Source organism: Passer domesticus, chromosome 1 (assembly GCF_036417665.1).
Source record: "Passer domesticus isolate bPasDom1 chromosome 1, bPasDom1.hap1, whole genome shotgun sequence".
NCBI lineage: Eukaryota > Metazoa > Chordata > Aves > Passeriformes > Passeridae > Passer > Passer domesticus.
The window spans coordinates 13532272-13554373 of record NC_087474.1 but is presented as its reverse complement, the minus strand read 5'-3'; the positions used below and the strand labels follow the sequence as shown (position 1 = coordinate 13554373).

General features: G+C 39.5%; 2 protein-coding genes and 1 long non-coding RNA gene across 17 annotated transcripts in view; 1 reads left to right on the top strand and 2 right to left on the bottom strand.

The window, feature by feature from the left end:
- Positions 1–637: 637 nt before the first annotated feature.
- LOC135286714 (uncharacterized) lies at positions 638–2958 on the bottom strand. Its single transcript, XR_010350806.1, has 3 exons — positions 2844–2958; positions 2340–2573; positions 638–2025 (listed from the first exon to the last, which is right to left on the bottom strand). It is a non-coding gene; the product is annotated as an uncharacterized LOC135286714 (long non-coding RNA).
- LOC135285788 (uncharacterized) lies at positions 2941–15959 on the top strand. Of its 14 annotated transcripts, XM_064398650.1 has the most exons (7): positions 2941–3182; positions 3706–3753; positions 4994–5079; positions 5169–5320; positions 6879–6976; positions 8240–8344; positions 8803–15959. In XM_064398650.1, the coding sequence occupies exons 4-7, from the start codon at positions 5304–5306 to the stop codon at positions 8937–8939; spliced, it is 357 nt and encodes a 118-aa protein (XP_064254720.1). In that variant the 5' UTR covers positions 2941–3182; positions 3706–3753; positions 4994–5079; positions 5169–5303; the 3' UTR covers positions 8940–15959. The 14 variants fall into 14 exon arrangements, 9 of the variants coding, with proteins under 9 accessions (XP_064254720.1, XP_064255206.1, XP_064255127.1 ...); XR_010350683.1 differs by lacking the exon at positions 3706–3753 and having other exon boundaries at positions 8240–8310; positions 8828–15959; XM_064399136.1 differs by lacking the exon at positions 3706–3753 and having other exon boundaries at positions 8240–8310.
- Positions 14993–22102, bottom strand: part of ITGB1 (integrin subunit beta 1) — a 43097-nt gene continuing 35987 nt past the window's right edge. For both annotated transcript variants that reach the window (XM_064398291.1, XM_064398370.1), the window contains exon 16: positions 14993–16223. In XM_064398291.1, the coding sequence (XP_064254361.1) occupies positions 16158–16223 (66 nt within the window). In that variant the 3' untranslated portion in view covers positions 14993–16157. The remainder of the gene's footprint in view (positions 16224–22102) is intronic.

The following is a 22102-nucleotide window of genomic DNA, read 5'->3' as shown; positions in this document are numbered from 1 at the left end:
TGGAAGAAACTGAAGAAATTGGAGCACCACCTCAAAAAAGGATGTTACATTATGGAAATAAGGATTAGCAGAGAGAAGGAAGTGTAGCAATCACGTGGGTTCAGCAGGCAAGTTAAGAAAAAAGATCATATTCAGAAGTAAGGTGAGCTGGATAAAGGCAAGGAATTAGATTCACCCCAGTCAATCTTAGACAGAAAAATCTGCTGCCTCTGCCTTCCAGGTCTGGCATTCACAGGGCTGATTCATACAATCATTTCATCCTGAAATTTAAAAAAAAATTATAAAAATAGATAAGCATTCTTATCCACCTGCTGCAGGTGAAATCTGTGATACTGAGAGGTAAGAATTCTGCCAGGCTCTCATAGGTAATACTTTAGTATTACTGCCATGAAAGTACCTTATGTCACTGTAATTTACAGCACCTCTAATGATAGTGCTGAGTTATGTCTGTGATCAGGGGATGTTTGATTTCTTTCCTCTCCATCTAAATAGAAAGCCTTGTATTTCACTCCTGGAAACTCTAAATTCATCCAGCCTTCAGGCAGGTTTCCTTCATATTCTTAGGAAAAAAGGGTTCTTTTGAAGGAGAATGGGATGGGACAGGATCCCATCCCATTTGATATTTGTGCTTGTCATTTTCCAAAGAAGTCAGATTTTTTTTTTCCTTCTGGCTAATATAGTATCAAGAATCAGCCATAACTACCTCCCTTTGTTTTACTGTAAATAGGCAGAAACCCAAGACTGGAAAACCTGATCAAATTACTGAGTTCAGTTCAGCTACAGCAAGATGCATTTTACGGGTGGTTTTAGTCTAAAGGAGCTAGATGATAGGAGATGGTAGAGTCCTATTTTCCAAGATGTTTGTCATCAAATTGACTGCACATTTGCACTGCATTTTGCCTATTCCAATTGTGAATTGTTGTTTTATGAACTTAGTATAGTAGTAAAACATTCCAGAAGAAACAGAAGCAATGAGGACAGAGGTTATTAAATTTTCTCATACAACAGACAGGTGAAATTAATAATTTTTTATTACCACAGTATTACTGTGTCAGTGCTCTCTGTCTGTTAGCAATTGACACTTAGCTTAATTCAGTGAGAAAACAGTCTTGTTCATAACCTGAACTGCAGCTGTTTAAACCTGGAGAAATTGATTGCAGGAGAAAGAATTCTTTGTTTTCCTACCTGTCCTTTAATTTTTTCAGTTTTGTGAAATTCCCAGGATTGAAAATGTTTCACTTTAACTTTTCTCATTATTTTGTGACAGAAAAATACCAACATAAAGGAACTGAATCTAGATTATAATGTGAAACAAAATATTTCCTCTATTTCCAAAACAATCTGTTGTCTCTTGGGAATTCTTAGTTCCCATGCTTGAATGTATTAATGAGTTTTGCTTCCTTAAACAGTAGTGAACAACATAACCTTCCCAGAAATTAATTTCCAGCACTTGAACACAGCATGTTTGGCTTTTGGGGACTTTTGCATGAAAATCTTTTCTGTCTTGGACTTCATAAGCTCCTCTACATGACATTAACAGAGACTGTAGTGGAATGTTTTGGACTGTTACATGGTACTTAGGCTGCAGTATTTGATTTCAGAGCCATTTACAAGAGTCTCATGATGGACAGAGGTAAAAACCCAACACAGAAATTGAAATTTATGGGATTACCCTTAAGAACATTAAAATATAATCAATAATATATTTTGGAGCAAAATACTTCCATAGCTGCTAGCTATGCAGAAATCATGAATATGATTCTAAAGGGGTTTCCAGCAGCAGTGGTAACCTACAGCAAACCTTTATTATCTCTGTTTTCCTTTGAGCACTGGAAGATGACACAGCCCATCCAGCACTACTCTTCCTTGTCATATTTGTTCCCATATTCAGCAGTTCAAAATACACACCAAAACCTCAACAATAATAGATATTCTGTAGTTTTCCAAATATTGAAGAATTTCTGTGAAGTTATCAACTGCCAACATTTTATCAGTTTCATATCAGACTTCTCAATCTTGAAAAAGCTGATGGAAAAAAGTGAAGAAGGAACTCAATTTCTTAATAAGGTTCTGTGAATTTGTATAAATAAAATTGAGGGGGGGAAAAAGGGAAACATTATTCAATTTATCAGTTTTGAAATTAGTTCTATTAAATTAATCAACTACTTCTGAGTTCTTAAAGGTAGCTCCTTAATTTGTAGTTTGAATGAGTTTACTCAGGACCTGGATACGTTAAAATAAAAGAATTTATCAGCTGACTAATATTGTAATGAGAGTAAACAATATCATATAATGTTATAATTTTTCATTATAGAATGTCACTTTGGAAATAATCTTACCTGAAGAAGAAAATCTTCCATGGATTATTTTAAAAGGAAGTAGTAGATGTTAAAGATAAATGTTCTATTTTCTTTAGAAAGAAGATTATTTGACTGTAACTATTACCATCATGCCAAAAATCACCAGAGACCGTGGAATTTGCTTCCCAAACCCAGTGTCTTAACAATATTAAAGACCATTTCTCTCTGCTGCACTGGGAATTTGTTGTACCAATGAACATGTTTCCAACTGAGCTGATTATATATAAAAGATATTCAGTCATGCTGACATACAGAAAGTATGAATGTTAAATAATTGTAAAACATAATATGTGATGACAATTATATGAAAATTTATGTGCATTAATGTGATTTGACATTAAAAATATTTTTGCTGTATGGGGAATATTTATACAAGTAAAGCTTATACTTTTATAATAGCTGTCAAATGAGGAGCCTACACCAGAAGCAGAAAATACCCATAATTAAATTAGGTCCAGACAAACAATGATATAGGGTCCTTACAATGACAATGATTACTTTCAAAGTGACTCCATAAATTATTAGAGTTATCTTCTGTGGCAGTCACTCTTCCTTGAATGACTACATTATGTCTCCTTAATTGCTAAATGCTTTGAACCTGCAGGGTGAGCAGGAGAAATCAAACACACCTGGCCTTTTAAAGTTTCTGCTGCAATTCCTGAAATCACTGTCAGCCTTACATGCTCCTTGTTTGTGGGCTAAAAATATGGCAACATAAGTACTTTCTAAAATTCTAAAAATTAGTGAAATAATTTTGTTCAATAGGTAGCCAAGAAAAGTGAAATTTATCTGCATTCTGTCTTTTCAGGTGGCAAAAGAAAGGTACTGTTTGGACATTGCACTGATATTTCCACATTGGCAATTAATTTATTTCTTAAACTTTTTCATTCCTGTCTCCTGAATCTTGAGTTTTTGCTTCTGTAAAAATAAATAATGATTCTTATGTCTGCAGATAGCTTTGCCTTGTTGGGAACATATTCTCATCATGCAAATAGGTTTGTAACATAGCAAAATTTTAAGTCTTTAAGTGGTTTTTAGCTAAATATAGAACAACAGAACCATGATATATATTAATCCTTTTTTTGATCTTGTTTTGTACTAAGTGGTGCTTCAGCTATTTTAATGCTTCATTATTATTATAGCAGGGAAGTATGCAGTAGCTTTAATATAAATTATTATCAAGGCTGTAATGTATTATGTACTTATATATAAGATCCTATAGTCCAAAAAGGTCATAGAATTAAATATAGAACATAGTTTTAAGACAAAATATGTCATTATATGTCCTAGATTAAAGCTTACGTATTTTTCTAAAGTAACCTTTGCTTTTTTCACCATTCCCAAGGAACTAGAACTTCTACTAGATGGCAAAACACTGCCATCAATACATCAAGTGAGTAAAATCCAACAGGCAGCAGCAGCTGGCCTGGAAACTGCCAAATGGAAAGCTGTTTGAGTAGGGTCCTGATCAGAGAACATTAAACATGTCATGAGGATATTGACAGTTTGCCCTCCCTCAGTGAAATGCTATTTATCTTCTTGTGGGCTTTTTCCCCTCTGCTATTACTGAAACCTGACTAGCTCCATAAAATCTTAACTTTGTGCCAGTTTCTCATCCATCTGCATGAAATGGCTGCTAAAGGATGAGGTAAGGATATAATAAAGGATGAGGTGAAGATATGCTACAGTGAAGTGTAGAATTGTCTGAGGATGAAATTGCCAACCTCTGTGCTGTGCAAGTGCTTTCCAAAATGGGCCCAAACTCCTGTGTCTGGATTGGTTCTGACATTGCCTTCATCACCGACTGAAAATGCAGGGACTACATGGGCCTGCAGCAAGAAATGCCAGAAAGGCCAATTCTTAGGAGTTATAGAGAGTTTTCTTCAGTCTTTTCTGAAAACACCGTGTGCCAGTTTCTAGAGGAAAAGCAGACACTGTTTAGATGTTTTCTCTATTGAACGTCTTTCTGAGTAGCTTTTATCTTTGCAAGGAAACAGTGGAGCTTTGGCACAGTAAAACTTGCTAAGCTGTCATCAGGTACAGAAGATCTGAAAGGCAGAGGAGCTTTTGAAGACAGTTAAATAGACAGGAGCACTGCTAAATGCAGCACAGATACAGAAATCTGTATTCTATTATTTAGGTCCCTGTTTAATTTACTCTACCATCTAACATGCACTTATTCAAGAGATGTTACTGCTCTGGCCATTCCCAGTCTCAGGATGAAGAAACAGATGCAGTGAAAGTTACTGGAGATGCCGTGAAAAGGAGAATTATTTTAAGAGGAACTTAAATAGGGTAAAGCACTTTATATGATACATAGATGACAGACTGTCAAACATGTTACACAAGACTGGGAATACTGGCAGAATGTACAAAATATAAATAGGCATCAAGCTTAACGAGAAAATATGTTATGAGGGAACTGTAGAGCTGTACAGATGAACAGGAAGAATACCCACAAATGCATAGAGTTGTGCATGAACTAATAATCCTGCCAAGGAGCTCACTACCACTGTTGCTGGGGGTACTTCCCTGGTTCTAATTTTAAACTCTCTCAGATATTTCTTCTACTTGGCAATTGGATATAGTTTATCTTGTATAGTGTCAAATTTATTATTTTTTTTAACATGCAGATTTATGTTACTTGGACATTTAAAAGCAATACTGAAAAATGCAAGTTTGATGTCAAAGGGAACTGGGCTGTGATGAAAGAATTCAGGTAGTACAGTCTTGAGGTAAGGGTGTTGCATGAACGAATTGAAAGGGTTTTTAAAAGGTTTTTTAATAACATTTTATTGGGACTTAAAGGAAGCCCATTCTGTTTGGACAAAGAGGGAAGGAAGATGTCGAGTAGATGAAGATCCCAAAATGGCATGTGGATTTTCTTTTATAAGACCAATGTGCGGAAAAAACTTTGAAAGTATCCTGAGAACACCTACCTGAATGTGCAGAAAGCAAAGGTATGGCAAGTTTTTGGAAAATACTAATTATTTTTCTCAGATTTGGTTAAAGCTGATAAAACCTTGAAATGGCATAATTTGAGAGAAGGACAGAGGGCGACTATTGCTAGAAGAACAAGTAATGATGCTGAGCTTGATTTGTTAGTCATCAGCATAGAGATGATAACTGAGGATGTGTCAGGTGATGAAATTGCTTGGAGAGAGAGCATAATGTAAGATGAGCAAAAGCTATAGATACTGCCCAGGGGAATAATGAGAGTGGGGCAAGAGCAAAAATACTCATCAAAAGATCAACTACAAGAACAGTCTTGAAAAGAACTGGAGTGAAAAAACCCATCAAGTCTAGTGGGTGTAGAATGCCAGGAAGGCAAGAATGATCAATGGCATCAAAAATTGGAAGAAGGTAAAAGAATGGAAGTATGAGGATGAAGGACATGGAGATTATGCATGTCAAGGAGTAGTAGGAGTAGGCTTTTCCACATGGGGGGGTGTGGATGGATGGAATGTAGGAGAATAGAGATAGGATAAAGGTAATTTCACCCCAAGGAGTTACAGCTGTGCTAATTACCAAGAATTAGGAACAGGCCTGCCCTTAATATGCCACAGCTAGATCCAGTTGGGATGGGTATTGTAAAAGAGTAGGTTGGCTGGTTGAGAAGTTACTTAGAGTTTGTTGGCTGTGTTGTGAGGAAGGAGTTAGAACTGGGAGGAGCTGCCCATGAGACAGCGACAAGAGGGTATGGGGCTTTTGCAATAAGGTGACAACAGGGAGGCCTTCTGGGAGGTGACAATGACAGCAAGATGGTTGGGGGTACTGACCGGGGCACAATCCCACAGAAGCTGTGCAAGGCAAGCTGAGCTGGTCAGGTTGTGGCTGTTGGTGTCACCAAACACTCCAGATCACAAGGCAGTGCAAAATGATGAGACATCACCTGAGGTCAGGTCAGAACCAGGGCTGGCAGCAGCGGCCAGGTTCAGTCACAGCTCAGGCAGAAGTGCAGGCCCGAGGCCATGGCAGGGCACAGCTCAGCAGGGCCATGAGGCCATGGCCAGGCAAACCAAACCCTCAGCAGAGCCCAGCAGGGCTGGGCACTCACAGGGCAGAAGGGACTGGCTCTCTCACTCCGCCTGGGCAGAAGGGGCTGGCTCTGGCCTAGCTCTTTGCTCAGCTTTGTGTTGCGGTGAATGCTCTAAGTGTAGGGACATGAGGTTTGATTTTATTTTTTTCAGAAGGCTGGTTTATTATGTTATATATTATACTAAAATACTACATTAAAACTATACTAAAAGAACAGAAAGAGAAGAATGATCAGAAGGCTACAAAGAGCAAGAATAGAATAGAATCTATAACAAAATCCTGTGACTGCTCACAGCCTTGGCACAGGTGGCTGTGATGGGTCACCAATTGCAAACAATCCACATGGACCAATGGAAGATGCACCTGTGGCATTCCACAGCAGCAGATAGTTATTGTTTACATTTCTTTCCTGAGGCTCTCAGCTCCTCAGGACGGGAAAAATCCCAGCAGAGGATTTTTCATAAAATATCATGGCTACAGCTTTGTCCCCAGCTCCATGGCTGAGGCAGCCCTGGCAGAGGCCCAGGCCGTGCTGGGTACCTCACTGCACTCAGGGCTGCTGCTGGACCCGGGCACAGGTAAGGGGAATTTGGTCTTTGGCTTCATTAGAGTCAGGCACTCATTCCCAAGCCTCTGTCTGACCATTATTCCTTCTTGCTATTGCAATGTGTAAGGTGGGAAAATAATTTATTATGAGCTAGGGGCTGGAATGAGAATCACAGCTGTATTGTGATAAAAACAAGAAGATAATCTGTGTTTTGAAGGGCTTAAATGTAAAGTACAACACATTCAGGAGGGAAGAATTAACAAGATAATAGAAACGCTATTGTTTTCCATTCCTTATGCACTTTTAAATTTTGGTATTGCTTAAATGTAAATTTTCTTTTCACATCTTAGACATTTCTTTCTCAACATCACTCACAGTATAGGCTAATAATTTATCATGGATGTTATTTCTAACATAGAACAAGCTTTAAGCTCAAGATCCATCTGTTAGGATTCAATTTTTAAAGAAAAATATGAATTTAGTTTTCCAGCTAAAGGAGCTATCAAACCAGTGAAGGCTTCTTGCAGCTTTGGAATGAAATCTGAAAGACCTGCAGGAAAGGCTGGGTCTGGCAGGCAGCCAGGCAGGCAGCACAAATGGCAGCACACAGCTGCAGCCTGATGCTGGATTATTTATTCATGTGTGTCCATGGAGTAGAATCATGGAGACATTCATATCTCTCAGGACTATGAGTGCAGGGCTGGCTTTTTATAAACATGGAAAATATTTTTAGCAATTTTTAATGTTTAGAATTCTTTCCCTTGAGATGTGAAGAAAAGGAAGTTGAAGGAAATATCTGTTTTGACATAGGTGACAGTGACTGAACTTCTGACATGGGGGAATGCTGTTTTAGATTGTCTGAGAGCTACTTAAGCATTTTTAAATAAAAAAAAAAAACATTAGAAGACTGATAACCTAGGAGCATATTAAAGATGCATAAAAATACATTTCTGATCTATGCCTGCAATAGTAGATTGTCACTATACATGGAAAATATTATCAAAGGTATAAATTTCAGCAGGTAGGAATTAGTTGCTTTTATTCTCTAAGCTGTACAGAGAGAGGGTGTTACACACTTGCTTTATATCCTTGTCATAGCATGTTCTGGTTTATAGGCTTTTTTCCTTTTTTGTAGACTCTTTTCATTTTAAATATATTTAATATGAATATTTTATGTGCCTAATTTCAGTATACTGTGTTTACTATGAGAATGCAACAGTAAACACTCTAGCTTAAAGTCTTACATTGCAAAAGCTTGTAAAACTTTGAGTAATATATCTCTCATTTCCTATAGGGAAGAAAGGATATGAGCTGAAAAGAATTTTAGCAGCAAGTCTGAAAGAAAATTTGAAAGACCTGCAGCAAGTGAGGAATTCTTCAGCAGAACAGGGGTCAGAGGGTGAGACCCTCTGTGGGCATTCATCTGCATGGACAGCCAGTAGAAATTATGGCTTTGGTAGACACTCCTAGGATGGATACTTAAAAGTTTTTTTTTTTTTACTTTCATTTTAACCGAAAATACATATTATTGACACTTGTGTGTGATTTGGAATATGTCAGATGAAATGTGAATATTCTAAACTGATCTATGCAGATAATTATCGATAAAAGGTAATTAGTCTTAAAGAGTCTTTTTCCCTGACAAGATGGGAAGACAAGTCAGGGGATTCTAAATTCCTTTTTTGATAGATGCCTCAGTCTCTTTCATTCTAATTTGGAACTTAATAAAAATAAAAGTTCCAAATAGGTACTGAAGTATTTTTAACTTTAATCAAATTTACCTGAAAGTTCTCAATGAGTTTTGAAATGGCAGAGCTACTTTATGTAGACTTTTCCTTTGTGTTCTCTTCACTGCAGTTGTTGCTGTTTTGTGTCCCTGCAGTTCTACTGAAGATGCAGAACCCTTATGGGCTATATTCATCTTCTCTGCTCAGCTGCAGCTGCCTTCCTTCTGCAAGCCTCTGAAAACCTGCTATGATTTAGGTGTTGGCTAGGACATGCTTTATATCTAAATATAACTCTTAATTACTCCCTGCAGTTGTTATGTGGCTAGTGACATTTTAGTATATGAACTTAATATGAAAATTTGATGATAAAATATTGTAGTTATAAGAAACCACTTTGCTATAAACTGTTGATAGACTATAAATTCTGATAACATCTATTTGGGAACTACTGAAATAAATAACAAATCCTTTATTTTCCAAGAGCAGGAAAAGCTTGGTTCACAAAAAAATTTCATACTATTTTTGCCCGACTTTCTGATTTTATTAAACTCTAATGAAACTGATGGGATGCTTCAGATAACAAGAAAGAAATATTAACCTTGTTACACTACAAAATGTTGTACTACAAGGGCACAGGTAGTGCCCCAGTCTGCATGTGCATGAGCAGAGTGCTTATCTGTGAGCTGAGGGTTGTCTGGGAAAGGTGCTGAACAAATGGGCTGGTCAGGGAGCTGCTGGGACAGATAATTTATTGTCATTCTTGGAGCTGTGGAGAGTTTCCAGGAAACTGCAATGGAGCCACTGTTGTGCAAGTGTTTTAAAACCAACGGTTGTGCTAGTGTTTTAAATTAATATAGGGGACACTATCAGTTTTATATCAGATAGTTTTCTATAATATTGCCCTGCTAAATTATTCTAAGGGAAGAAAATATAGCAGATGTCACTCACTCTTGTTTTATAGAAGATAAGATGCAACCCAACCTTTATTTTTTTTTAGCAGTGTTGAAGGTACCCTGTTTATTAATAGCAATTATAATGCTGGCAGAGCTGAGATCTGCAAGTTAGTAGAGTTTTACAGAAAGATATTTTTACTACAAAATGAGATAAATATGGAATTAACTGTTCTGCCAAGTAATTCCAGCTGAGTATTTGTCAGCTTTGTGTGGTGTGTTCCTTACCAATGTAAAATTAAAATAGGGTGTTTTCATTTTAATTTTCTATCTCAAAAGGAATCAGCTGAGGAAAACCTGATGGCCAGTGTTATGCAGGACCCTGAATTTAGTGCCAAGGTCAGACCTTACCTGCTTTGGCACTTAAGGCAGAATGTTCCACAGAAAACTGAGGTGCCCAAGTCAAAGAGAGCAGACCAGCAAATAATTACCTGTTTATAGAGTAACATGCCTTCCTGGTTTTCAACTGTCCAAAAGATTTCCAGGTTTCTGACTGCACAGTGATCCAGCTTCAACAAGGAATGGAGTCCATCTAAACTCTTACTCTGGTGTTCTCCAGCCACTGGGCTGTATCATACTTGCCCACACCCAGGGAGCGCTCAGGTCTCTGGATCCTGTATGGATGAAGGTGCCAGTGAAAGGAAATAAAGGACATAAATTTTCACTTTTAGTATTTTCTGTTTGCTCACTGTAGACAACATTTCAAACAGAAGCAGAGAATGACCGTATTTCAGTTTGGGAATTAAATGAATTGGCACTTGGATCCTTTCACTGAAACACCAGTTCTTACAGAAATGTGACGTGTACTTGGATGCTTCCAAGTTAGAGGTGGCTTTGGTAACTCCAGAATCTGTAAACTGTACCTCAAAATGGCTGCACTTTCTGTTCTGGTAGGAGAATTCATGCATCATGTGAAAAATTGAATGTGAAGCAGTGAGCTGGGGGTGTCTCCTTAATCAGGTGCTGTTAGCAGCCTAGGTAGTTTTTTGTGATGTATCACACTCAAGTGAAGTGTCTCTTACTGCCAGGAGTCTCTTCTGCAACAGCTCCCAGATCTCTTATTACACTCTACATACTACTGCTGTTTGAGAGATTTATGGGAAAGTGCTCTAGCTGTACATCAGTGGAGAGCCTGGAAATTAAAAGAATTTGTTGTTTTCTGTTCTGGGAGGGATGTTTTGATGAGCCCATTAGCATGACACAAAGGAGCAGGGCAGACAGCCTTACTGAAATAAGACTATTATTTCTTTTGATTCATATTTTAAAATAGTAAATGTAATTTACTTCTAATTATTGCTGCAAAGTATTTCTCTTGTGATAGAAAGGAAAATGCAGGAGGTAACTGGAAGCATTTGCTTACAAGACTGGAATCAAACTGGAAAGGTCTGTAAGAAGTTTGGGCTCTTTCAGCTGGCCAGTGTTGGGACATGGATGGTGAATACCAAAGAACATAAAGGTTTCTCACCTTCCTGGGTCACTTTAAGGGTTCATATAATCCAGTGCCCTCTCTCAATCTGTGTTCATGAGCAAATGTGTAGAGAAAAAAAAAAATTATTCTTCCCAGCATAATCTCCAATTTCAACTTAAGCAATATTTACTAGATTCTGCAGCTAATATCCCATGATGAATTCCTCTTTTGTGAATTTATCTGCTCATTTTTAATATGTGCTACCCACAATGTGTCAGAATCTTTTACAAATTATGGGTTATGGGAAGATGTACCTTACATTTATTTCTTGGGGCTGTCTTTGTTTGATAACTCTTTGGTCTTCCCCTATTTGCCTTCTCCACTGCCTCTCACAGTAAGTCACTATGGTATCCTTGCTGTCTTTTCCAGGCTGAAAATCCCTTTGTATTTAGTAATTCCCTTACAGAAACTGGTGTGCAACTTTTGTTATGTCATCCTCCTCTGTCTTTTCTCATTTTACTTTATCTTTGCTGTGAAGGCTGAAACTGAAGTGATACTCAAGATTTAGTCACACCAGTCCTTTTTTCCTTAAAAAAAAATTTACCGTTTTCTCTTGCTTTTTACTCTTTTTCTAGTAATCCCTACTTCTGCTGCATGTTTTATTGACTGTTAATGAGCATTAAGCTGGTCTGTATCTTATTTCCCGAGTAGGCACCAGGTAGTTCAGGCACTGTCCCTGAACACATCCAGGCAATGACTGATTTGTACCCTTTAGTTTGGTTTAAACGTATGGATTTGGTTTTCCCAGGGGACAGCAGTGGATGTTATCTCCCCCTCAGTAAAGGTTTTGACACTGTTTGCCATAACACCATTGCAGACAGGGTGGTGGAGTTTATGGCAGACAAGAGGGCAGTGAGGTGGTTGAAAACTGCCTGGAATGCCAGGGCTGGGAGAGCTGTGATTGGTGGCACAAATCTGGAGGCCAGCCACCAGTGGTGGATCCAAGGGCTTGACACTGGACCCCTCCCAGTTCAGCATCCCCTGGACTGAAGGATGGGACACACCCTCAGCACATCCAGAGACCAACAAAACTGGGAGGAGGGGCTGGTTCACTGCAGGGGGACCTGGCAGACTGGGAGTGGAAAGAAACTGGGAATGGAAAAAACCTTTTGACATTCAATAAAGGGAAGGGCCAAGACCGGCCCTGGGGAGGAATAACCCCAAGCAGCAGCACACCCTGGGGCCCAGTGTGTGGAGAGCAGCCCTGCAGAAGGACCTTGCTGGTCCTGGTGACAACTCAAGGACCTGGCAGTGACTCAGTGCCCCCAAGGCAAAGGTGGCCAGTGGTGTCCTGGACTGCACAGAGAGTGCTGCCAGCAGGTGGAAGACTCACCCATGGCACCCTTCAGGTCAGAGAACTGGTAACTGAGCTCCTATGATGTGCTTTTTAACCTTCTGCCCTAGTAGCTGTTTACTCTTTTTAACTTTCTTCACATCCCCTGGAGGTTTCTGCAATGGTCCTTGATGCAAAGCATTGCTAAAGGCTTTGCAAGTCCAGTTGTATGAAATGATCTCTTTGCATGTTGCCGATTCCCTCAAAGTTCACCTTTGTGAGATAGGACATCCCTCTGCCCTTGGATTGTCCCACATGTCACACTTATCCCTGTGTCCACTTATAATTCCTACCAGTGGCAGAAACATCTGGGTAACTCTTTTTTAAAAAATTTGAAGTCCCAGAAAGCCTCCTAAGAATTGAAACCATGTATGTGAGCCATTTCCCATTCATATGGCAATGAGACCAGGCATCATCCTTGAGCTCCTTAAGCCTTCTCAAATGATTAGCATTGGCTTTTTGGCACTTTGCTGTTATTCCTTCTGTTGATTCCTCTCTAGAATATTTTGTTGACACTCCATTTTGAATAATTTCTCTGGTATTTGCCCTCTGCTGGGGAATGTTAGGTTTGCTGTCTCATGAAACTCCTCCATAAGAAATATATAACCAAAGAATGAGTTTTCATATTCTGTCATTTCTTTATTCCAACTGTCATTCTTAATCTTGGTGTCAGATTTCTTTTTAGTGTATTTATTATTTCTTGTGCCTTTTATGAGCAGCTGAATCCTCTTTAGCATATTTCTAATGTTTTAATTTCTTTTATATTTTCAGCCTTTTCAAGGACATCTTTGATCAGCTGCTTTTACTGGCCTTTTAATCCAGCTTTCTCTTTGTGTAATCTTTATAAAATCTTCCTTGAACAGGTTCTCTGGTGCCCAAGAAAAATTTGGTGGCTCCATTCAAACATACTTATAGTTACCTCCTTGAATAAATTTTATTTTCCCATTTTGCAGTTAGGCATTAGTAGGTGGTTTGACTAACAATTGTCATATTTTTAGTTTCTGATATTATTCTGATTGTATTATTATTCTGATACCATGCTACGTCAGCACTCTCATTAAAAACATTCCCAAGTACTTTGAAATTATGTCTTACAGTGGTTTTTTTTAAATCTGCAATTTACAAATTTTACTGAGATGGGATTAATTTATTTATTATCATTAATGAACATTCACTGGAGTTACGTTGCAGCAATATGTGTTCTGAGAGTTGTATTCATAGCTGCTAGCAAATATTTTCTTTCTGCTAGATAAATGCCTTGGCAGCAACTGATTTTTCAAAAAGAAAATCAGAAGTGCTTGAAAAACACCCTCTAAATAGTAGAAGTGTGTAGCTAGAACATACACACCATCTCTACTTCATCAGTATTTTATTTAAGTAAAAGCTTCTCCTTTTTATCCTACTCACATTCTATGTTCCTCTGAGAATGAATTTTTACTTGTTATAGAAAAGAACATATTGTAGCTTTTGCAGAAAAGGAAAAAACTCATCAGCAGCCCCAGAGCATCAATTTATCAGTCCAGATTCCTCATGTGTAGGTGCTCAAAACTGTGCTTAGACTACTTTCCAAGCAGATTCAGAGGTAGTTTTAAGATAGGAAGCTCAACATACTATTGCAAAATTAGCTAATTAATAAACCAGATGATCACAGAGAATTATTTTCTTTAGCTGACTTGTATTTTTGTTGTTAGTTTCTATCCAGGATAAGAAACTCAGATTATTACAACTGCCATAAAACAATTCTAGCTTGGCTCTTTAGTTACTAGACAGGAGTTGAGATGGATGGAGTAAGGAGAGTGAGACTATGGGTATATAAACTGTAATTATTTTAAAACAGAGAAACTGCTGGGATCTTACATGTGGCTTGTGTGGGATCAGTCTTCTGGGTCGATGCACTGCTACTGACTGTAAGAGTGCACTGCTCTGTCAGCTGGCACAATTCAGGTAAGCACCTGAGGACACTGTTTACAAACCAAGGAGGATTCACAACTGCTCCTGCTTCCCAGCATCTAGATTTTATCCTCCTTGAACTACATCTTCTCTCTTAGCTGCATCATCCAATCCTGGTTAAGGCAAATCCCACAATCTGTGGCACTTATCTTGAATCTGATCCTGGAGCATGGCAGCTGTTCTCTCTCATTTAAGCAACTGTTCACTTGGAGATATTAAGCAGCTTCCATCTGCCTGGAAGCCTCTACAGGAAACCCAGTTCAGACAAGGGTTTAGAAAAGCTCTCTTAATGGGCCACTCAAATTCAAAGCCTTCAGTGTCTTTATGGAAAAGCAGCCACAAAATCTACAGAAGCATTTTGAAACCAGACTTGTTAAGCAAAGTGCAGAACATGTAATATAATAAGTAGCTACAACCAAGTTAATGAACATGTAATTAAATACTGGCCTAATTTGGGAACACTGGTAACACTGCATAGGGGTCAGTGCTCCTAAAGGTCAGCTTCCTGTGTGACATTAACTCCTCTCAGGGCACATTTGGTATTATTACAATTACTACCTGACAGAGACACAATTCTCAGGATTTTGAATAATAACCTCTACAAGATAGAGAGACAAGATCAAGTATTTTAAGGTACTTTTATTTAATAAATAACTTCAGTAATAGCACGGTAAAAAGTGAACATCTGTTAAAATAAAAAGGCACTTAAAACAAGAATATGACTATGATGCACTTTGAATGGTCAGAGGCAAATATACATGGCACGTGTCAAGAATGATGTGTGACTCATCACATGACAAACTATGCAATCTCAGCTATGGGGTAAACGCAAATTTACAGCTAAGACTGCTCAAAAAAAAAAAAAAAGGAGAAAAAAAGCTTGTGTTGATACAAAAATATTACAAAAAGAATGGCAACCAAATACATTAAAAAGATTAGAAGGTGACAAAGCACCAGGCTTGAAAGCAAAGAAACATTACAGAATAAAGACACAGCATCACGTAAGGCCCTTAGGTGATCTGAGGATGTCTTGGTAAGGTACTTCATGATACTGTCACCCAGGGCTTGAATTTACAAAGGAAAACTAAGTAAGTTACCAGTCAGCAACTTCTTCAGTAATGGCACATGTTTTAAAGCTATTTTTTCCTTCTTAACATTCTTCTCAAAACTTTTCATTTTAACCATAACCTGGCAATATGCAACTTGAAAATCAAAGATAAGTATGCACACGCTTTTCAGTCTTTTACACTGCTCCCCTCCAGCTTACTCAACTTACCAAATACTTAATCACACATCTAGCAAGTCAACCACCAGCTCCATGCTACATGAGTTTAATTACATCTGCAAACTCAAGCCCTGATTTCCCTGTAAAGCTAAAAAGTTTAATACTAAATGGCTAGGCAGAGCCCTCATGCTGATTGCTTTAACCCCTTCCCTCCCAGTCATGCCATGCAGCATCACGCCCTGCACAAGACCTGGATTCACAGCACGGGAATGGGAAAGGTCAAAAAGGCACCATGTGTCCTGGGCTGACTAGGCTACACAGTCTCAAGTTTTTTTTTGTCCAACCTCCGGCACCAATTACTCTTATTTGCAAAAAAAAAAAAAAAAAAAAAAAAAAAAATTAAAAAAAAAAAGATTACATACAGTCTATTTTCACATAGGAAAACAAATCTATATGTAATCAATTAGTAAAATCACTGCAGCTTGCCCTAAATCTATCTTATTGTGACTACAAAAGTTGCTATACTGCATACAGTGTTGTGAAGTTATACAAGCAGTGTTCATTTTCCCTCATATTTAGGATTGACCACAGTCGTCACTGCACTCTTGTAAATAGGATTTTCACCCTAGGAAAAGAAAAAAAAAAATATATTAACATTTAAAGATATGAAAAAAGATACTTGTTTGCAAGAAGCATAAAAATTAGCGTAAGAAATTACCCATTAATGCTTTGTTTGTACACACAAAGAGCTTAAGTCAAACTAGTTTTCCTTCTAGCAACTTGAACAAAGGCATGCACAGCTAATAAATAAAGCAAAGGGTTAGCAGGATCCTGTTCCATTTGCACCACAGAATTCCTTGGAGGCAGCTGAACCATCACCCAGGGCTCTGCAGCCCAGGGCATTTTATAGAGAAGAACAGAACTGTAAACATTGTTTGACACCAGGACTGACCACAGACCACATTCTGCTATAATAAACATTTAAATAGCTTATCTTACATTGTAATTGAATTCTAGAAACAATGTGGAAAGACTTCTAGTATTTTGCTAATACACAGTCAATATTTACAGTGAGCATTCTGTACTTGTCATTTTATTCCTGCAGGTTTCCCCAACCACCAGAAGGGTAAAATGTACAGATAAAACAAAGACATTTTTGTACTGGTGCAGATACTGTAATAAAACAATTATTTCTACTGTTATGAGACAAGCCTACAGAACAATTTCTTACATCTCTCTTGCTGAGATTTAACCCCCCCCCCTAAATTAAGCTTATTTTAAGCTTCCTTTCCCCCCAGGTTTCCTTCTATCTCAGTACCTCTTGCTCCATTTATGACATCCTTGCACACCTCAGATGAATGGCTTGAACACAAAATTAACACATAAATTCTCACAGGAGAAAGGACCACTGCTGGAACTGCTGGAGCTGCAGCTCTGAGCTCTTGGCACAGCCTGCAGCTCAGCCTAAATGATGCTGTCTGCCAGCATGAAGCCCTTCTGTGCACACACAACTGACTCCTGAGAAAACTGAGCTCAGTGCAATGTCAGCTCGAGTGCTGCCCTGGCCAGGGCTGTATCTGGCCTTCAGCAGCACTGGAAGAATCTCTGACCCTTCAGAGCACCCCCCACCCCAATCTGAGATGGGTTATACAACCACATTAACTCAATTAACTCCATTTGCAATATTTCAGGTTAAACCAATTTTTCCTACACTCAATTAAAGGATGCACAAACACCAGGTGTCTATTTTTCAGGGTCATAAACCTGGAAAAACAGCTTGGAATACCACAGAATGTGCCAAAGGCAAGCAAGAACCTCATGTGGTGTGAAAGTTTCTCATCGTGGCTCCTGGGAAGTTTGCTGCCTCCTGTTTGCAAGGCCCAGCAGAGGATGAGTAAAGGTCTACCCCAACAACAGTGGGGTGCTGAGGGAGCCCCTGCAGCTGCTCCTGTGGTTCCTTTCACAGCAAAGGAGTTTTTCTCCTCACAGCCACCTTCTCTAACATGCAGAGAGCAAGGAGGCACATCCAGTCTTGCCTAGATCCACGAGACTTGTCCAGCCACAACCTGATTGCCAGACAATGGAAGTCAAAGCTCTCTGTTCAGTCTTCTCAAGACCTGAGTCAATGTCACCTGGACAGAGGTGAAGGAGGAGCTGGGTGTTCAGTGCTGGCTGTGCTTCACAAATTCAGTGTGACAGCAAAAGTCCCTCCCCCCTTCTATCAGCTCCCAGGCAAATGCTCTCTTGAGCAGAAGTGCATCACCTCCTGGTCTGGGAGGAGATGAGGAGTAACATTTGCTTGGGTTTTTTTAAATTTTAAATAATGGAAAATCATGTGATGTGGCTAGTTCTCAGACAGACTAATTAATCAATGCAATGACTTTCCCCAATACTTTTAGCAAAAGGTTTGCAAGAGTAATATGCAAACAAAATGGGAAGAACATCCATGGATGAGGGACTTAATCTGGTACTGAAGTATCTCTTTATCTCTCAAAGTTCTTGGCAATGTACATTGCTTATTTCCTTGACAAGCTTTAATGGAGAATTCTTAAAAATATAAATATAAACTGGTAAAGTTTATGATGCAAAGGAAGTCTGTAAGCATAAGAGGCTGTATCATAGGCAGAGCAGAAGTTACTGTACAGTTCCTCCATGGCAAGGCATTATGGAACACTTGTGCTGTTAGCCTCCAGCATTTTACAGAACAGACCCCCCCCAGCACACACAGGGGGTGCACATTCACATCTTTCAGTCATAAGAGAGATAACTTCTACCACATAGCCTAGGAATGGTCTAAAGGTAAGGACTAAAACTTGGAAATTTGCCAGATGCTAATCATACAACTAATTTGAACCTGAAATCAGGGTTAACATACAATTTGTATAACAAGATTGCAAATTTTTTACTATACTGCTTTTTGAAGAGAAGTCAGAATTGAAGTTTTCATGCTCTTGATTTAGCATAAGCCCTATAAGGATATTGAAACTCTGTCCTGCCTTCCCTTGCACTTCTCAGAAGCACACAGTGGGATTCAGGTCACTGGATAAAGCACTTGACTAGCTGTCTCCCCACGTCAGGTCAGTGTCCCAGTTCCCATTACAAATAATGGACATTTACTCAATATTCCCAACTCTTCAGCTTAACCCAACCTGACATTTGTTCAGCTAAATGGCTCCTGAGGCTCTACTGCCTATAACTGCAACATAGGCACCTGATGGAGCTGCAGGTTCCTTCCCTGCTCTCTCCTGGTAAAGCCCTGCCTGCTCCAGCCCCACCACCCTGCCTTGGGCCTGGCTTGGCAGGGTCTCCTGCAGACAGCTCTTCATGAAAATAAATGTCCACTAATCCAACATGATGCTCCCCTTGCTCAGGGCCCCTCACAGCTGGCAGAGGGTACATTTTCAGCATTCAGTTCTTTAATTGGCCACTAAAACATGGGATTCAAACTTGCTGTCCTAGACAAATAGTATGATTTTAAATGCCCACTCTTCTTCATGGCACTGCAGAGAATACACTGGTTTAAGCATGAAGATTTAGGGAAAACACATTTGCCACATGCCCCTACAACTGAAAACTCCACGCACACTTAAACCAAAATTAAAATTAACAAACAGTAACTACATATAAGACTCAGTGAAATACTGAGCAAAATAAAGATGGAGGTACTTTTTAAAAGTACCCTCAACCGAGACTAAAGAGCTATGTTCTTGCAACAATATTCCCTTTCAGCTAGACAGAGGACACCAGTTCAGTCCAGTGTCGCATGAAGATGAAACTTTTACACAGAATAGCTCTGTGTTCAATTAACCTCCTTATTGCTTTTGCTGCAGGGGCTCAGCGTTTCAGCAGTCACTGAAATTACCTCCATGGTGGGTTTAAGACCTAAGGCACCGTAAGGAACAGAGCCGAACTCATGCACACGCTGCTCGAGAGCAGGCTGTGCCTGCGGCAGCCCCGCTGCGCTCCGGCGCCGCTTCCCGCAGCGGCCGCCAGAGGGCGCCCCCACGCCTGTCTGTCCGTCCGTCCGTCTGTCCCTCCCTCCCTGGGTCACAAAGCAGCGCTCACTGAACACAGCAATTTACAGGAAAGGGACTGAAAACCACGGCATCTCCACTCCCACAGCCAGAGCACCTCCACCATTCAGCAGCAAGGGAAATTACAGCATAACATCCAACTCGGGGAGAAGAACAAGTCCCTGCAATTTTGAACACTTTGAACTGCTTGTGGTTTTTTTCATTTTAACCAGTAGCTGATAATAAGGCTAACCAAACTACAACAGACTTAAATTTCTTTGATTTTAGTATTAGTGTCTAATATAAATGCGTTTATCACTTGTGAAATTCAAGATGACTGAATTTGGAGTCTGTTTGAAGATGCTTAGCAATGCACCAGCTATCCCCATGCAGGAGTGGTAATGGCACTCACTACAGATAGCAGCTTTGTGTTTTAAATTTGTGATGCAGCTTTTCAGTCCAGAAGAAATTTATCCTTAGACTTGCAACAAGCATGATTGCACCAAAGCTTTTATGGCTGACTGGGGCAGAACCTGGGCAAAGAGAACTCTGCTTGACCCAGCTGCCTTGAGCACTGAGCACTGGGATGCTGCGGCATCATCTGCACCACCATGGACCAGCAGCAGGGAAATACCTGAGTACCTGGGCCATGGCAAACTCCATGGTGCTGCAGTTCCCCCACCAGCCCCAGCCCGAGTGTGGACAATGGCTGTGGGAGAGGGGAAGGGTCACACAAACTGCACAAAGTTAATTTGTGTATGCACGCTCCTGAAGGGAATCCACTACAGTGTAATTTTCATACAATGGGATTTCAGATGACTTTCCTGCCTTCACATTACAAGGCAACTCTTCATCTAAATGAGAGGCTATGGCAATAATGTAATATCACCAGAAAATCTTATCTATAGGGAAAAGCAGGACCTTGTTCTACATCCCATGGCTCACCTACTTTGACAATTCTGACCTCCTCCTTTCCAGTGGTCCATAAGAATAAACCCACCTCCCTCTCTCCCCAGACTTCTAATATTTCTATGAATACCAAAAATTATGAAGTCATATTTAAAAAACCCAAACCACACCCTTTTACACTTTTAACCTTCACATCTGAGTGAACCAAAAAGGCAGAAGTCAATCTCTTCATTTACACCAGAGGAAAGCTTTTAGCAGGAAATACATTTTGAGGACCAAACATTACATCCTGAAGAGCCACAGGGTAGAGAACAAGAGCACAGAATGGAAGTTACACACCGTATGGTTTGTTAGGGGCTTGTCCTGCATGCAACAGAAAGTACACAATTAAGTGAATGGCAGAAGAACAGGTAACAGAGACTTAACCAGATGGAGTACGTGAAGTGTTAGAAAGGACCCAAAACTCAATTTCCTCCCCAGAATAATTGGCTCTGGGAAGAAAAATGAAAAGGAGGTGAATGTGGTTGATGCAGCAGGCAAAAGGAATGTTGTTTACAATCCATTCTGGATACACTGCAAAGTGAAATGACTGTGAAGGGAAAAGGAAAGTGTATTTCATCGGGAAGGGCTTGGACTGCTACACAAAGTATTTGGAACTGTTGTCACAGTAAGAGCTTAAATACTCTCAGTTTCTGCTTTCTCCCCTTATTTTTCCTTTACAAAATCTTTCGAATGCAACACTGAAAAAGGGAGACAGCAGTATAAAATTGTTTCCTTCCTCTGGCTTCTGAAAAAAACTCCATGGATGTTTAATGGATGTGCTGCCTTCACAACTTCTTCACACCCCTCCCTCTAGTCTCATCTCTGCAATACTTTCTCTTAGTGCTCCTCTGACATCCATTCCCCATCTCAGCCTCCCTTTCCCTCCTTCCCCAGCAGCTGGGGGTCCCAGGGAAGGAGAATACCTCCAGCACTCATGGAGGGGCAATCTCAGAGTCTGCAGAAGGTATCACTCATCTTGTGCTTCACTGACTTCCTCTCCTGGATCCTGCTGTTACTGTGGTGTGTTGGGTGTGAAGGGAACTGAACTCAGCAGCTCCAGTCAAATGAGGTGCTCAGGCTGAGTTTAGGAGGGAGTAAGAAACTGAGTGAAAAATGCATCTAGAGGGGACAAGGATATTTCCTCCTGTCCTATTAATGCTCTATATCTATGCACACCCTAAAGCTGGCTAGGTTACAAGGACTGTGATATTGCCAGTTTCAATAGAAATAAGGATGAAAAAAATAAGGTACATATTTAATTATAAAATTAGTAGTCTATGCATTTCATACCTTAATTACAGACTAGGTCTGTACTAGGTCAATAAGCCAATGCAGTTGACAAAAAAAAAGTAATGCTACTCTGCATGTTCACAGAGCTATTCCAATAAAAACAGTGATATTTATAGGCTGTGATATTTTAGGAGTATCTAATCTAGCTTAGCAAAAATATTGATTTTAAGCAAACTGACTGCTGATTTGAAGAAGTAGAAGACAAAACATCCCCTGTGTGTCTCTCTACAATCCAAAAATATTCTTCAGT